This window comes from Colletotrichum chrysophilum (genome assembly GCF_026319265.1).
Source record: "Colletotrichum chrysophilum strain AFK26 chromosome Unknown scaffold_252, whole genome shotgun sequence".
NCBI lineage: Eukaryota > Fungi > Ascomycota > Sordariomycetes > Glomerellales > Glomerellaceae > Colletotrichum > Colletotrichum chrysophilum.
The window spans coordinates 23479-40875 of record NW_026517539.1 but is presented as its reverse complement, the minus strand read 5'-3'; the positions used below and the strand labels follow the sequence as shown (position 1 = coordinate 40875).

General features: G+C 52.9%; 4 protein-coding genes and 2 non-coding genes across 6 annotated transcripts; 3 read left to right on the top strand and 3 right to left on the bottom strand.

The window, feature by feature from the left end:
* Window positions 1-1510: 1510 nt before the first annotated feature.
* On the top strand, window positions 1511-5079 carry COL26b_013744 (uncharacterized protein; the record flags this gene model as incomplete). The annotated part of the gene is made up of 3 exons (XM_053186333.1): window positions 1511-1914; window positions 2018-2626; window positions 2679-5079. 3 exons carry the CDS (start codon window positions 1511-1513, stop codon window positions 5077-5079), a joined length of 3414 nt encoding a protein of 1137 aa, XP_053029733.1.
* A 6442-nt stretch (window positions 5080-11521) lies between these two features.
* COL26b_013743 lies at window positions 11522-11609 on the bottom strand. Its single transcript has one exon. It is a non-coding gene; the product is annotated as a tRNA-Ala (tRNA).
* A 331-nt stretch (window positions 11610-11940) lies between these two features.
* On the top strand, window positions 11941-12028 carry COL26b_013742. The gene has a single exon. It is a non-coding gene; the product is annotated as a tRNA-Tyr (tRNA).
* Window positions 12029-12418: 390 nt separating this feature from the next.
* Window positions 12419-12844, bottom strand: COL26b_013741 (uncharacterized protein; the record flags this gene model as incomplete). The annotated part of the gene is made up of 1 exon (XM_053186332.1): window positions 12419-12844. One exon carries the CDS (start codon window positions 12842-12844, stop codon window positions 12419-12421), a length of 426 nt encoding a protein of 141 aa, XP_053029732.1.
* Window positions 12845-13903: 1059 nt separating this feature from the next.
* On the top strand, window positions 13904-15183 carry COL26b_013740 (uncharacterized protein; the record flags this gene model as incomplete). The annotated part of the gene is made up of 3 exons (XM_053186331.1): window positions 13904-14189; window positions 14235-14570; window positions 14627-15183. The coding sequence occupies 3 exons, from the start codon at window positions 13904-13906 to the stop codon at window positions 15181-15183; spliced, it is 1179 nt and encodes a 392-aa protein (XP_053029731.1).
* Window positions 15184-15391: 208 nt separating this feature from the next.
* On the bottom strand, window positions 15392-17080 carry COL26b_013739 (uncharacterized protein; the record flags this gene model as incomplete). Its single annotated transcript, XM_053186330.1, has 2 exons — window positions 15392-16595; window positions 16674-17080. 2 exons carry the CDS (start codon window positions 17078-17080, stop codon window positions 15392-15394), a joined length of 1611 nt encoding a protein of 536 aa, XP_053029730.1.
* Window positions 17081-17397: the final 317 nt, after the last annotated feature.

The following is a 17397-nucleotide window of genomic DNA, read 5'->3' as shown; positions in this document are numbered from 1 at the left end:
TGGAGCTCCCAAGCCTGAGCCAAGAAGCAGAGGGATCACAGCAGGTGGAGGCAGCAGCCAATCACACAACACAGATAGCCCCCAGACCCCGCCGGTATCGCCGACCGTCCGTGCGCCATCGAGGCAGACCAGGTGCTCTGGCACGTGATGGACCTTCCCCATGGCGCAGTCGCGTTTTGCCATTGGCTCGTCGCGTCAAATAACCTTATTCGCCGAGAAGGAGCCAATGGCGTCACCAGAGACTGTCGCAGCTGCCGTCATATCGTACGTCCTGCAGCGCGGCACTCTGTTTTCTGCAAGCTGCGATTCTGGGCTCCGTTCGGTTCCAGATCGATTGATGCTCCGTCTGGAGATGCCGTTCTGGCTCGTGGTTCGTCCCTTCACTGGTCGTGGCGTAGGTAACTTTCGGTGTCAAACTCAGTGTTGTGCGACATCTGTCAGCCTGGACGGTGGCCCCTCATTCGTCGTTTGTGTCACCGAAAAAGCAAACGGATTCAACCGCAGCAATGAGAGTGGAAGAGGCACATTCTGAGTCTCCCATCATTTGATGAGGCACGTCTCAATGGCCATGCATGTCTGTCTTCCCCGGGCTGGTCCTCTTCTCCCCGCTCCTACCTTCCCTTCTCCCCGGCTGCCGTCCTTCGCTCTTTCCCTGGGGTAGGTAGATACCGCCGGTACGGCAGAAGCGCCTTCCCGTCCATCAGAGAAAGTACACATCACGAGAAGGAGGTACCTTCCTCCAAGTCAAGGTCGCGCCTTCCTGACCCACCTCGAGCCGGTCCCCACTTCCTCTGCGGTGCCCCACTCCCGTCCACGCCGCTTCCCTCCGCCAAGAGCTCCGCCAAGGTCATCGTCACCCGAGAACCACCACCAGCCGGTCCGTCTCTGTCTACTGTTTTCTTCTCCAAATTCTTGCACTGGAACCGTCTCCAAAGCCAAGAAGCTCACCACCCTTGCGTACTTCTTTGCTCAGAGGTCTTTTGCCAAGTTGAAATCCCTTGTCTACCGTCTTGGTCAACGTCTTGATGCCCAATCATAGCCTTCCAGTCGGCACAATGACCGAATGCCTCGCTACCCACGCCTCTCACGCCTCCAGAGGCTGGATGAAGGGGGGCGTGTTATCATCTTGCCCAGCCTTGGCGTCTCCCAGATTTTTTTCCCCAATCCTAGAAACCTTGTGAGCCACAAGTCTGAAGCTTCCGAAGGTTTCTAAACCTTCCCCGTCAGCCAAGTCTACCCATCGCGTCGCTGTCCTGCTATAAAGGTAGCCTTGTTCCCCGTTGCTCTCGACGTCCGGGTCTAGACTTATCGTCAACACACTTCTCTCCACTGCGAAGAAGCTTCTTGGTTTTCAAAGCCAATCTTTCTTTTGACCTCACCCACCACGCGAGGCCAATCTCTATCGCGACATCATTGTTCGTTTTTTCAAGCGTTCCGACAACCCACCTTCCCCGTACATGGAAACCAATTGAACCACCTTTCCCGTCGTCGCCAGCAGAGACTCGACATCATGTCTGGTGACTACCCGAAGCACCCCTTCCTCCTGTCGGTCGACGAGACCGCAAAGGCCCTGGGAGTCGACGTCGACAAGGGATTGTCGTCCCAGCAGGTCCAGGAGGCTCAGCAAAAGTACCCCGAAAATGAGTTCGAAGTCGGCGATTCGGTGCCATGGTACACCATTCTCAGCAAGCAGATCTTCAATGCCATGGTGCTGGTCCTCATCTTTGCCATGATTCTGAGTTTCGCAATCAACGACTACATCGAGGGCGGCGTTCTCGCATTCGTCATTGTCGCCAACGTTACCATCGGCTTCTGGCAAGAGTATCGCGCTGAAAAGCGAATGGACGCGCTGCGCTCTCTGTCTGCACCTTCCGCCAATGTTTTGCGCGACGGCAAGACGCAGGTTATCCCCAAGTATGTACACGCATGCGCACGCGCGCAATTCCCCCACTTTGCCTTCTTGGCTTTCGGCCATCTTGGCTTCCTCTTCTTGGCGCACCGCTGACCCGTGATACAGTGCTCAAGTCGTTCCCGGTGACATCATCCTGCTGAAGATGGGTGATACCGTGCCCGCAGATATGCGCATGTTCGAGGCTATGAACCTGTCCTGCGACGAGCAGTCCCTGACTGGTGAAGCCGCTCCCGTCGACAAGACCACCGAAGCCAACATTGTGGTCCCCGGTACCGAGAAGCCCGCCACCGAGGAGGGTGAAGTCGGCATTGGCGACCGTTTCAACATCTGCTATGCCACCACCATTATCCGAAAGGGCCGTGGTCGCGGCATTGTCATCGCTACTGGAATGCAGACCGAGGTCGGCAAGATCGCTGCCTCTACCCAGAAGAAGGTCCGCAAGCCTGGCCGCTCCATGAACTACAAGAAGTACGGCAAGCGTCAGCCTGTTGTCGGTCTTACGAAGCGTGTCTACGATGCTGTTGGCAAGTTCTTGGGTCTTACCGAGGGTACCCCTCTGCAGCGCAAGCTTGCTGCTCTTGCCTACCTGCTCTTCGGCTGTGCCATCATCTTGGCCATGATCGTCTTTGGTGCCCATAAGTTTGACGTTACTGGTGAAGTTATCATCTACGCCGTGTCGCTTGGTATTGCCATTATCCCCGAATCTCTCGTTGCGTAAGTCCTCCTCCTGCCAGCCTTCGAAGAAATGTGTCTAACAATTTGACAGCGTCCTCACCATCACCATGGTTGTTGCCGTCACTGTCATGCGCAAGGCGAACGTCGTTGTCCGAGACTTGTCCGCTCTGGAAGCCCTCGGCGGTGTCACCAACATTTGCTCCGACAAGACCGGTACCCTTACCCAGGGTGCCATGATTGTTCGCAAGGCCTGGCTCCCCATGTCCCACACCTACACTGTCCGCGACTCCCAGAACCCCTCCGACCCTACCAAGGGCAAGGTCACCTACACCGAGTCCAAGGAGGAGGAGAAGATTGACGAAGCACCCAAGCGTGACTACGACCAGGAGCGTTCTGCCGCTGTTCTCAAGTTCGACGTCCCCGAGGAGAAGCTCCAAAACAAGCAGCCCGCCAAGGCACCCGAGCCTGAGGTCGACGCTGAGATGACCCCGCCCCTGAAGGCCTTCCTTCTGTCCTCCGCTCTTTGCAATCTGGCCACCGTTCGATATGATGAGGACGAGGCCAAATGGCAAACTACCGGCGAGCCTACCGAGATTGCGCTTCAGGTCTTTTCCCACCGTTTCAAGCTTGGCAAGAAGTTCCTTGAGGGCAAGGGCTGGCATCAGTTGGCTGAGTTCCCCTTCGACAGTTCCATCAAGCGCATGTCAGTTATCTACGATATTCCCCAGGATGATGAGACTGCCGACATCTGGGGCCACGACAACAGCCTGGTCTTCACCAAGGGCGCCGTTGAGCGTATCCTGGATCTTTGCACCCATCTCGGCTTCGGCGACGCTAAGCAGGAGCTTACTGAGGAGCTCAAGGGACAGGTACTCGAGCAGATGAACAATCTTGCTTCTCAGGGTCAGCGTGTTCTTGCCATTGGATACCGTGATTGGAATGGCAAGTTCACCACCAACCAGTCTACCGTCCCCACCGAAAAGGAAGAGGAGCTCCGCGGAGAGGTTGAGCAGGGCCTTACTTTGCTCGGTCTTGCTGGTATCTATGACCCTCCTCGTCGCGAGACCAAGCCGTCCATCGCCGAATGCTCCACCGCCGGTATCAAGGTTCACATGCTCACGGGTGACCACCCCGAGACTGCCAAGGCCATTGCGAAGGAAGTCGGCATCATCCCCAAGAACCTCGGCGTCCTACCCGATAGCATCGCCAAGGCTGTTGTTCAGAAGGCCACCGACTTTGACAAGATGACCGACGCTGAGATTGACGCTCTTGAGGAACTGCCTCTCGTCATCGCTCGTTGCGCTCCCGAGACCAAGACTCGCATGATTGATGCCCTCCGTCGTCGCAATGCCTTCATGGCCATGACTGGTGATGGTGTCAACGATGCCCCCTCCCTTGCTCGTGCTGATGTTGGTATTGCCATGGGTTCTGGTTCCGACGTCGCCAAGTCTGCCTCCAAGATCGTGCTCACTGACGACAAGTTCAACTCTATTGTCGCTGCCATTCGCCAGGGTCGTCGCATGTTCGACAACATCCAGAAGTTCATCCTCCACTTGCTCAGCTCCAACGTTGGTGAAGTCATTCTCCTGGTGTGCGGTCTTGCCTTCCGGGACAGTGACTCTCTCTCCGTTTTTCCCATCTCGCCTCTCGAGATTCTCTGGATCAACATGGTTACCTCGTCTTTCCCTGCCTTTGGTCTCGGTCGTGAGGAAGCTGCCGCCGATGTCATGCGCAAGCCCCCTCAGAACAAGAAGCGCGGTGTCTTCACCAACCAGATTCTCGTGGATATGGTTGTCTACGGTATCATCATGGGCGCGCTGACCATGTGCACCTTCGTCATCATTGTTTGGGGAGCCAACGACGGCAACCTTGGTTCTGCTTGCAACAAGGAGTTCAGCGAGGCGTGCCGTCCTGTCTTCCGTGCCCGTGCTGCCGTCTTCGCCGAGCTTACTTGGATCATCCTCATCTCCGCCTGGGAGTTCAAGAACCTGCGCCGCTCCATGTTCCGCCTGAACCCCGAGGACCCCAGCAAGTTCCCCCTCTTCAAGGACCTCTACGCCAACAAGTTCCTCTTCTGGGCTGTTGTCCTTGGCGCTCTCTCTGTCTTCCCCGTTGTCTACATTCCTCAGCTTAACACTAAGCTGTTCAAGCACGTCGGCATCACCTGGGAGTGGGGCATCTCCGTCGGCTTCACCATCCTCTACGTCGTCGGTGTCGAGGCTTGGAAGTTCGTCAAGCGTACCTTCCACCTGCTCGAGGACCATAAGGTTGTCCGCGGCGCCTTCAGCCAGGGCGGCGAGGACGAGGGTCGCGACTTCAAGAAGACCATGACCATGTCCAGCTTCAAGAGCTGGGCCTCCTTCGGCCGCAAGGACACCGGCGAGTCCACCGGCCGCCGCAGCCGCTCCCAGATGCGCACCAACACTAACTTGTCTGGCGACACCCGCACCGGCGAGGGCTCCCCCAACACCAGCGCGGACGACAAGGTCTGAATTGTTTGAATTTTAAGATACCGAAACTGCATTTGTCGAGTTTGTGTCAAAGTTTTGTTGACATGTTTGTGCGAACAAGAGTACATGATACCACTATCACGAAGATGATACGCTGCATGAGAAGAAGCTAGAAGCTAGAGTCATGATTCAACGGCTGATACCCAGAGGTGAAGGAGGGTATGTCGAGTCGAGAGATGAGGGGCAGTCGAGCGGGCCTTGAAGGGGCCTCGCATCATGACGTGAAGATTTGCATCGAGGCGGAGGAGGGAATTGGTTGCCTTGTCGTTTTAATAGGATGTACCTAATAATCAAATTCTACCCATATAAAGTACTTGCCGTTGCCTGTTCGATGTTCGTCTGTGACAACAGTATGCCTCGTGTTCCTACTATGGTTGTCCCTCATATCTGAGGCTGGACAAAACCTCTTACAAGAGGCTGGATTCCACAATGCCTGCTACGCAAATCAGCGCGGGCTCAACATCGGGTATCGCACCCGACTTGATATCTTCATAAAACATATAAACCACTGGATAATGTTTCTTCTTCAAACTTCTCTCGGAGAACCGCAATCATAGCCACGAAGGATGTTGTTGGTTGCTCAACCGGTAGTTTTAGACTTCCTCACCCAACCTGATCTGTACAAAGGTTGGGGGATGCGGAAAGTCATCATCTCGATCTATTCATCGCTGTTTTCGGTGTATTATTTCTCCATTTTGGGACGGAAGAAATGACTGAAAAGGCCACATGCGGGTGCGGCGGCTCTAGTCATGGGCGAGGCGGCTCCATGAGAGAGTCGACAGCATAGTCAAATTGTCCTGTTCGGAAGACAATCTGTATCAAACGGTTATTTAAAGCACTCTAATTTCTCGTTGGTAGGCGTGAAATTCCGTTGAGTCTTGCATTTATACTGCTGGCGGAGTTCCGACGTGAAGGCTCTCATCAAGCTGGTAGTAGTTGCCTTGCGAGTCTGCCTGCTTCCAGCACTGCCTCTTCAGCCACTACTGCAACACACACTCCAACATCTGAGTGGACGAAGTATCACAACCTAGCTAGCGATTGGTCGGATGCCTCAGAACCCTGCACCGTTTGTTATTTTCCTGCTATGATCCAACAACAAGTGATCACCTGACACCGGCAGCCCAAATCTTTTCAGCTGCTTATCCTCGTCGTCTCCTCTCCCACCTCGCTGCAGCTGGGCCTTCTTCGCGGTCAGCGCCCCCGTCCAACATCGCAAGCTGCACCCCGCATTCTGCACAATGAACCCATTATCGGCATTCGGTCTAGCTGTGAATGTTTTGTCGGTCGTCGACATCTCCAAGTCTTTCCTTGAGACTCTGGGGCAAGTCAAGGATGCGGGCTCGTCGGCCGCTACGAAGGACATTGTCAGCATCAGCCGCAGCCTTCAAGCATCGAACGCGAAGATCGCATCTCAATCATGGGCTGAAAACGACGATTAGGTGATCATCTCTCAACAATGCTTTCTTGCAGTAAAACTGAGAATCGTGGCAGGCTTTCAAAAACCTTGTGGAAGAGTGCCAGAAGCTTTCAAAGGAGTTGGTCCGTCTCGCAGAGGAACTTTCGGTCAGGAGTTCGAGTAAGCTCGTGGCAAAGCTCAAAGTCGCAGCTCTTACGGTGTGGAGCCATAGTAGGATCGAAGAGAAGAAGGCGAGGCTGGAGACGATTCGCGGACAAATTATGTTCGATATCGTAGTTCCCACGGCCAGAAGGGTCCACGAGATCCCCGACATGGCAGCGATTGATACACAGACCCGTTCCCTCCTCGAGGAAATCAAGGCAGGTCATAACGCAAATAGCGCCATGGAAAAGCGTCTACGTATCTTTCACGAAGAGTATGCTGCCGTTCAGGATGAGCGATACACTGAGCTTGTCTCTCTTCTTCGGGATATGCCAGACGTGAGGCCGCAACCTCCCACGAAGTCTAAGGGATTGGTTTTGGATAGTTTGCTCGACTCTCTCTATTTCCCCCAAGAAAGCGACCGATTCCATAACATCAACCCGGCTCACAAAGGCACCTTCGAATGGATTTACCGGCAGCCGCCCACAGGAGCAAACAAAGCGACATGGACAAACTTCCGAGAATGGATGCAACACGGCAGCGGAATATACTGGATTTCAGGAAAGGCTGGGTCGGGTAAATCGACACTCATGAAGTTGTTGCGTACCGATGCGAGGACTCGCAGCTCTCTACGTGACTGGGGCGCCAGTAGCCGTCTTTTGGTATTGTCATTCTACTTCTGGAATCCAGGGACGCCATTGCAAAAGTCGCTAGAAGGCTTGCTCAGATCTGTTATTTTTCAAGCTCTTGAGGAATGCCCTGAGCTTGTCGAGAAGATATTTGACACCGGTTTACTGCGACGCATTGACAAGCACCATTCCCCAACCATACCAGAACTCAAACAGGCGTTCTCTTGCTTGACAGCGCCAGGGCTTACGGACTCTTCCGGGGCTCCTATAAGAATTGGTCTCCTCATCGATGGACTCGATGAGTTTGACGCTGGTACGACAAGTTTCACGGAGCTCGCGGCATTGTTCACAGCCGCTGCTCAATCACCCTCTTTCAAAGCTGTTCTGTCCAGCCGACCAGAAAACGCATTCGAGGAGGCTTTCATCAACTGCTCAAAATTGAGGCTTCACTACTTAACTCATAGTGATGTTGTTAAGTATGTTAACGAAAACCTAAGGAATCATCCTAGGATGCTTCAACTTATATCACGGGCCCCAGAAGAGTCAGCCAATCTTGTTGAAGAGATCGTGGAGGCCGCTCAAGGGGTCTTTCTCTGGGTCAAAGTGGTTGTGAGATCTCTGCTCGAAGGTTTCCAAAATCATGACGAGATAGGTGCGTTGACCGAAAAGCTGCGCGAGCTACCAACCGACCTCGAGGATCTATTCCGCGTCATGCTCGATAGAGTTCCCCAAAGATACAAATCGACCATGTCCAAAACATTTCAGCTCATACGGGGCATTTCTGAGCTCCAATCCAAGGATCAGCCTTGTATGGATGGCACGGATAAATGGCCATTGACGGCATTGACCTTGAAGTTTGCTCTTGTCGAGCCAAAAGCAGTACTCCAAGCCCAGATTGGTGAATTTACTATAAAAAGGGCATTTGAAGAAATTCGTTCAATCGAGGCACAGATCAGGATATGCTGCTCTGGTTTGATCGAGCTTAGGGCCTCGACTGAGCAGGCTCACCCCGATCCACCTATGGAGCCGGCACCAGAATCCAAGAATAAGTTCAGGTCCGCTGCCATGGACAACTGGAACGACTGGTATGATCCGGAGGTGCAATTTATACACCGGTCCGTGAAAGAGTACTTGTCGAAAGAAGATGTGTGGGATGAAATTCTTGACCTCGAGAAGTTCAACGTTGAAGCCGCAATCTTCCAAAGTCTGGTCATGCAGGCTAAATGTGGCTCATACGGAAGCCGCAAATCATCATCCTCGAAAGGCGTGCCCTGGGACATTGTGGCAACTGCCCTGGAAATCGCTCGCACTCTGGAGATTGAGTGTGGGACAGACCAGCTAGACATGATGAATGCTTTGGAGACGGCACTGACGACAAGATGCGGACTGAGCTGGTGGGATACTTTCGACGATTTCCCAACTGAAGGCGCTGCGTGCCACGACAGCTTCTTCGCATTCGCTGTCCGTTACGGTTTGCGGCTCTACGTCCGAGCCAGACTTCGGAATGGAGGCTGTCAATCTCTTCACAAACAGGGTCGACCGCTTCTCAATTATGCTTGCGCGCCAACAGCAGCTCCTGTCTGGTTAAGGGGCCTAGATGTGCAGATCGTTGCGGATTTATTGCGACATGGAGCAAATCCGAATAAGCAGTTCAACGGACGCAGTCCCTGGCAACATGCCTGGTATACGGCACGGTACGGGTTATCTGCAAGAGATGAATTGCTCCCAATCCTCGAGACTTTGCTAGCACACGATGCAGATCCAAACGCATATATCGAATACTTTGAGCCTTTCCCGGAAAGGCCTCTCTTTTTACAGATGTGTCGATTTTCGGTTCTTCTAGTAGCTTTAAGGCTGCGTGCCAAAATCTGGGAGAGTAGAAATAGCAGCATTGCTACCAACGAAGCGATTATAAATAGAATTATCAAAGGGTTGAAAAAGAAGGGCGCGAGGGTTCGGAAGTGGAGAAAGGTAGGCGACACCTTCATCCGTGAGAGCCCCGGCTCCTGGGAAATTCGGGGTCGAGTACCAACACGAGCCCAGTGTGGTCTGATGTGATATGTACCTTCCAAAATCATATCCCCAATATTCGTCTTGAAATACCCAAATACAAATCAGTGGCTTTCACCGAAATTACAAACTGATCAGAACTACTTTAGATATGGAATGACTTGAACCCTTGCCCTTCTTCTGTGCAGTGCCCAAGCTCGACCCCAAGATCCGCGATGATTCGACGACTGAAATTTGCCGGGCACAAAGTTCGGCATTTGAATCTGTATTGACAAGTGTTGGAAGTCAATTCTTCTACTCGGCGGTGGCTAGGTAAAGCTGCAGCTTGGGGTCACGCAGCCCTGGATGTGACGAAGATGAGAGATGACATTATTTCCAGAGCGTTGTTGTGTATTGAGATATTTAATGGAGAAAAGGAAGAATGAAAACCTCATTCTTCGAGTGTAGTAATGCCAACCCATAGTATCGCCTAGTTGGTTTGATCATGTGTCAGTAATATGACTCGTCAACGGGCGCGACGAGAGGAATCACCCGAACACGTGTGTATACTGTTGCGAGTATTTCGGAAATCAAAGTACGGACTATGCGGATTTCAGCGCTTATTCAAAATAACCCGGAGCACTCATGCATGTATTTGGTTAGTCGTTGGCCAATTCGCGTTTCAGTTGCGAACTGCTTACGACTACAAAAGGTTACCATAGTTGAGGAAGCCTAGCAGGCGTTCGGTTCCCTGACTCAAGTTCAACCCTCGTCCAAACCACTTTTGGCGTTGCCCAAGCTTGTCACAAAAGTCATGATCATCTGTAGGTCCAATTGTGCCCGCCGGATATATTGTACAGTCTCAATCGCACTTAGCCGTAAGTCATTCGTTCGGAGAGATAAGACTGGCCCACAATGACTATCTTGCGCATGCTGAAGCGTAGACACTACTGAAAGCATCTTGCGATTTAACTCAATCGAGGTACCGGCATCCTCCTTCCAAAAGCACTCCGAAAAGGAAAACCTCTCCGTGTGTTAACTCCCGATGGTAACTTCCGACGCAATGAGATCTAGCAACGATGAACAAGGTGTGCCGTGACCGCTCTCATTGAGCTTGACAGATAAGCATATAAGAGGAGCAAACTCCTCGCCCAGAAACGAAAACGAGCGATCAGGCTGCACAGCTCTGGCAATTCTCTGAGAAACAAGATTTCCAACAAAAACCCGTTTCTAAAGAAGGACAATGTACTCTCAAAATCTCCTCTTCTTCCTACTCGCTGTTCCCTTCACAGCTGCAGTCCCTGTCGCCGAGCAGAAGCACAATGGGAAGCCCATCCAGTACGTCGTCTCTCTTCTCTCTCATTTTATTCTACCCGTCGCGTTTGAACGGGCATGCTTGATCCTCCGTCGCTCTTTATTGATCAAGTTGATTTGTAGCTAACATCGTGCCAGCGTGAAAGTTCCCGGCATGGGGACGGGTACCTATTATCCGGGAGATCACGGCCATGACGGAAATGTGGCGGTGTATAATCTTGCCCACTATGGCAATGTAAACGGCCCCAAGAAAGGAGGTAAACCGTGAATAAGACAAACAATCTCCAGATGGAGGGCTACAGTCTATGGGCTAAACATGAAGTTGCCAATCAAGTACAGAGAAGATACACACAAAAGAGAAAACTTCCATCAAACTGCATTTTGCTTGAATCTTTCAAATATCTAAATGCCAACTTCGCCCATCAGCATTTGTCGGCGTTCACTGATCGACTTGCATTTGCTGGCCTTGAGAGGTCATTGGGGTGCTTTAACACGCGCGACGTCCTACAATTCGGAACCGTTAGAGAGAAATGCATCCAAGGTGATCGAAGGGTCCATGGGCAGAAAATATCTCCCAAACCTAAGGTAATTTGTGTATTCTAGACGATTTCAACGCCAAACTTCGACTGGGTTGTGTTTGTCACAGCTGTATATGCTTCTGGGTTCAAGACGTAGGGCATCACCTGCGGTAAGACAAAGGATGCAATTAAGATACACCTATCATCGATCCATGGATAGCATTTGTCTTATCAAGCCCCGTCAAGTAGCTGACATCCATGGATCTCGGTCCTCGGATAGCAAAACGAAAAGTGGACCGGACTCCAATTGACTTTGGCTGAGTAATCGTCACCCACGCAATATTATGTTGCGAAATATCACGCTTGAGGTAGCAAAAAGGCAAAAGAAACAGATTACAATAGTTTGTGAATTGAGATGGACGGGCAGGTGATCGAAACCTGGACCTTCCGCAGACATCGCTAAGGATATGCAAAGCGGACGCTCTACCACTGAGCTACACGCCCATTTCTAAGGTGATGGCTTCGATGGAGCATCGGAACCGGTTGGGAAATCCGCGCCCAATTGGAGATCAAGGTGCTGGCTTTGCGGGCTGCAGGCGAATCTGAATTCGGCTGGGGAAGTGGCTCTGTGGATTCCGCGGGTGGACTCGCGACGCATTGGAATGGAACCCCTCACTTTGTGCTCCCCCACTTGGTGCAAGCGCAGAGAATGGGAGTGGAAAGCAGTGAGGAGTTGCGGTATTTGCAAGATGCCCTAGGCTTAGTGGTACTTACTTAGTGTGTGAATTCTGCGTCCCGCTCAACAAATCACACCGAGCGGGGCTCAGCCCCGTCACTCCCCTTGGTGTAGTTGGTTTATCACGTTCGACTGTAATGGTTTCATTGTCATCGAAAGGTCTCTAGTTCGATTCTGGAAGGGGAGAACCAATTCTTTTGCAATTTTTGCTGACTTGGTTCTCAACTTCCTCTGCTGTTGGTCTTCGATGATCATTCAATGCTTTTGTCGTCTAGCACATGCGACCGGGACGGTCCGATTGACTTCGCTGTGGTCTCAAACTCAATTGCCCCTCATTCTCGCTGGCGACGTGACAGTGGCATCTATCATATCTCGGCTCTCATTCCTGGCGTTCTGGGCGAAGTATTGTACTCAGACATCTCTGCCACTTTCATTCCAATCTCTCTGCCCCATCCCGCCGTCAACATCGACCCCCTCTTTTCTGGCATCCTTTACAGCTTGCCTTGCCTCTTGCTGCTCTTGCTTCTTCCTGCTCATCATTAGCGACATCCTGGGATCCTGTAGTCATCAAGTAAACTCACTTCTCGAGACCACTTGCGTAATCGTCAAACTGCACGTCCTGCCCGGGGACCTTCTGCGCCCCGCTCTTCCGATCGACAGCATCCGCAACCTTGCCTTCCGCCAGAGTCTCCATCTGCTCTGCCTCGACATTCGGGTTCTCTGGGCCTCGGCTGGCGCCTGTGCTGCTGTATGCCGTGTTGCGCTTCTCCGTAGCATCGACGGGGCCGGAGGAATGCACACCCTGTCCTAGGGAGCTGGGCACTGCATCGTCGGCGGACCGCGACTGCGACTGCGGGAATGGCGTGCGACCGAGGACTGCGTCGCGTGCGCTCGATTCGCCTTGCTGTGCAGCTGCATTCTCGGCAGGGTTGCGGGATGTTGGGTTCGAGGATGTGGTGTAGGCCTCGGCCTTGGGCGGTTGAGATGGTGCTGAGGATGACATCGTAATGGGCTGTCAGTGCTAATGTATTACTAGGTTCGCAATGATTGAGTTCTTGGCTTAAGATATGAGAGTCTTGAGACGATGACCAAAGCAGATATCTTCAGAATGAATCGCTGAAGACATGACGCTGGTGCAGCATAACTTGCGAAAGCTGCGCTCATATCAGTGACAGATCGATGACGTCGGCGGGCGGGCGATTTCAGATCGGCGCTGGTTCGCATGGGCAGATCTGAATGACAGCGGCCACATCCCCAAGGCCGGGCCCATCATCGTCATCGCGGGCCACAATCAATTGTTCTTCTTTATCAGCAGCAATTGTCATGAAATCTCAGCAAGGTGAGTAGATACGGAGCCCAGGGGCTAGCCACACTCCAGCCACCATGTTCTTGAGCCACGACGCCCAAGACTCCCAAGTTGCTCTCGACCCCGCGCACATGGCAAGCAATGCACATTCCAATCTTCAACGAGTCGCGTTACTCAGAATTGAGACGAAATATCTCCGCAGCCCGGGCAAATTCCTCTGAAAGTATTGGTCAGCCGTCGCGGGGTCGCTCGCGGCTCGCGATCAGTCCCAAAATTGCGCCACCGGCGGCACCCATGATCCCTGGTTCTTGCAAACAACTCGCATCTGATTGCTCGGTATCCCAATATGTCTTTCGAAACAATTGCCTTGCCATTGGTTCCCCGCATCGTGATACTTTGGCCAAGACCAACGATGCGGCGAGGTGGAGGGTCGCGGGCCGGCCTGACGGCCCCGACTCGGCGTGGACATGTGCCGCCGACTTCCGCTGGGCTCGTTTCCGCCCATTCAATACGTTCGATGATAGATGCTGAAGGCAGCTATTGGTGCCAGGGTCTGATGTCCAGCCATGACAAAATCTAAGTTGCATATCGCGCGATATCGCGTAAACTCGTCCCAAGTCTGAGCAATGCCGCTGCGGTTATGGTGTGGGAGCGACTGCTGTTGTTTATAAGGAATGGAAAGCGCCCGTTCGTCTGCGCGAGGCGGTCGCAACCTTAATATTGATACAGCAAATTTCAGCTCTCACATTATTGACAATGGCGCCGGCAGCTACAGCGACAGCTCAGAAGCCCGAAGAGGCCCCCTCGAAGACTATTCCCATCAAGGAGTCTTTGGCTGTTCAGAATCCTCAACTCCAAGAGGAGGAGCTTCCAAAGGTTCTCACCGGTCACAAAGAGCCCTTGAAGCCGAGTGGCGCATTGGATAAATACGAGCACTTCGACAGCACCCCAATCATCGGTCGCGAATTCCCCAGTCTCGACATCAAGGAGCTCCTCAGAGCGCCCAACTCCGATGACCTCATTCGCGATCTCGCCATCACCAGTAGGTACTCCTTCCATCCACAAGCCCTCATACTAATCGTTACAGTTTCACAACGTGGTGTTGTGTTCTTCAGAAAGCAGGACAACATCGACAACGACCTCCAGAAGGAACTTGTCCAGCGACTCGGCGAGCTTTCGGGCAAGCCGGCTACATCCAAGCTCCACATCCATCCCGTTAACAATGCTGCTCGAGGAAACGACAAGGACGACGAGATCAGCGTCATTTCGTCCGCGAACGCGAAGAAGCTGTCCCTGTACAAGTACTTGAACTACAACAAGAAACAGACCCAGAGGACGCAATGGCACTCCGATATCACCTTTGAACCTGTTCCCAGCGACTATGCGCTGTTGAGGCTTACCCAACTTCCAAAGACTGGAGGAGGTATGTTGTATCCCACTTTCGTTCACCGATTGCGGTCGTTACTAACAGATCCATAGACACCCTCTGGGCATCAGGCTATGAGGTGTACGACCGCATCTCTAGGCCCCTCCAGAAGTTCCTCGAAACCTTGACGGCAACATACGCACAGCCGGGATTCAAACAAGCCGCTGACAACAACGGATTCAAGCTCTTCTCTTCCGAGCGCGGTGCCCCCGAGAACGTCGGCGAGATCCTCGAGGCCATACACCCAGTGATCCGCACAAACCCCGTGACCGGATGGAAGAGCGTCTTCGCCTTTGGTCATCACGTTGAGAAGATCAATGGTCTGTCAGAGGATGAATCAAAACACTTCTTGGACTGGTTCGTGCAGCTCGTGTTGGAGAACCACGACCTCCAAGTTAGGCACCGCTGGCAGAATGTCAACGACGTAGCAATCTGGGATAATCGCTCAGTGTACCACGCTGCTACGCCCGACTACCTCGAAGGAGATTATGGCGAGAGGTCTGGCTCAAGGAGTGTTAGTCTTGGAGAGAGGCCATACCTTGACCCGCAAAGTTTGAGCAGGCGAGAGGCTCTGCGTGCTGAGGCTCTTGCTAAGGAGACTGGGGCCTGAAGCCTTCACGTAGGGTATTACAATTATCAATAACTACGCTACTAGTAATTGAATACTAAGATAAATACATTTGTATTAAAGAGGTGCAGTAAGGAAGTGCTGGTGATAGTGTTATGGACAACATCAGTCAGGCTCAATAGTTGAAGTTCAAGCACAATGGCTAGTATCCCTTCGTGATTCTGTAATCCAATTGCCCTTCGTCTAGTCCTCACTCCTCTTCAGGTTTCTTATCTATGAGCGGCCGTAACATCTTGACAAACCCTACCCATATTGCCAGTGAGAAAAGCGGAAAGATACCCAGGATGTACAGCGCAAAGCTGTATCCCCTTTCCTGCGCTATCCAGCCTCCCAACGAATGCGAGATAGATGCACCCGTCTGGCGGGTGATACCGCCGACGACACCAAAAGCCAAGTTAACCCGCCCCGTCCCAGCCATCATGACGGCCAACAGTCCGGGTATTGCGACGCCCTGGATACCTGCACCAACACCATCGAGAATCTGTACAGGCCAAACTCCCCAGCTCTTGATCACCCGGCCGGCGACGGCAGCACGTATAGGTAAAACAGCATAGGATATCAGAATGGCGAACCAGTAGCCGGAGCGGCCAGCGAGCCATGCCGTCAGGAATGACATGATGATCATGGTGCCCTGTGCAATGATGACGGTAAGGCCAGTGGTTCCGGCGGGGTCGCCCTGGCCTGTGGCTACGAGAGCCTGGCCGTATAGGAAGAGAATTGCAGCGTTGCCGAGGTGGAACAAGAATATCGTGATGGCGACGACGCCCAAAGGCTTGTTTTTGAGAAGGATACTGGCTCCCCTGAACCCACTTCTGGAAGGCTTCGATGGGTCCCTGTTCTTGAACCTTTGGGTGAACTTGTTCGTGAACCTTTCCTTCTTGCCTTTCGGACTGGTCATCGGACTTTCGACTGGAGGGCTGATGTCCCTGGCTGTTTCTCCATCTACCTCTGCCCTTCTCCTCTCTTGCATGTCTTCTCGATTACCGTTATCATCGGGGGAAGGTCCTCCTCCCCTTGCGGCTCTGTGGTCAATCGCTCTCTCTGGCAGTAGAAATACGACGCCGATCGTCGCTGCGCAAAATGCCATGACGAGGTAAAAGACTGCCGTCAACCCGAAATGTGATCCAAGAAGCCCAGCCAGACCGGCGCTAACCATATTCCCCGCATGGTTAGCCGCCTGATTTCGCCCGTTCAGAGTGCGGAAGCTATGTTTGCTCTTGTCATCAGAGCAGATGCCCAGGGTCAGAGCGACAAGCAGAGGAACCATGCTCGTGCCGGCGACGGCGGACACGATCTGCGTGAGGAAGACGAGAGCAGGATGTGTAGACAGGAGGTTGAGTCCTTGGGATACACCAACAAGTAGGGCGCAGACGGCTACCATCATGCGCTTGTATCTAGGGAGTTCAAGTATCAGTAACCTTGCCACTGTCTAGTTCGATCCCCATAGTATTGCGGTACATCAGCTAACTCACTTTGTTGCGTCTATCAACGCACCAATGGGCCCGGTAGCCAGGATGGTAGCCACGCCGCTCACTGTCTGAACTGACCCGCGCAACCCGGGAGCCCACCCGTGTTCCTGGAGATAAACTCCGAGGAAGGGACCAAGACCGTCTGAAACGTCACCCATGAAGAACGCCATCACGAAAAGAGCCCATCGAGCCCATCTCTTCAGCTTCGCATCAGCCTGACTTGTCGGATCTGCATCTCCTGGCGTATCTGCATCGTCAACAGGAACGTCCACGGTGGTAGGCGGCGCTGACGCGGACGAGGTAACCGGGCTGTCCTTCTTGCTGTCGACCTCCGGGCTTGGCTCAGCTGGATGCAGGGACTCCAGGCTGATGGCGTTGCGCGGATAGGTCTGGTTGTCCTTGGCATCCATTGTCTTGTGCAGCGTAGGATGAAGGAACACACTTCCATGGCCGTGGGATGCTGGACGGGCCGTTCGTTATAAGAGGCACGGCCCCTCGTCCATCACAACGACGGGAGCAAGACTGACATTGACAGGCCGTTCCTACGTCACTATCCCTACATGCCGATTTGAAACGGTGCCAAATATAGCCACTTGTATGAACTCTTTTTTTCCGAACTCACCTGGGGCTGTCTTCGTTTTGGCATACTTCGTGTGTCGGTGCAGATAAGGTTGGTGTGTACGTTCGTTTTGAAACGTGCATACACACAAAACAACCCGTTCGTGGC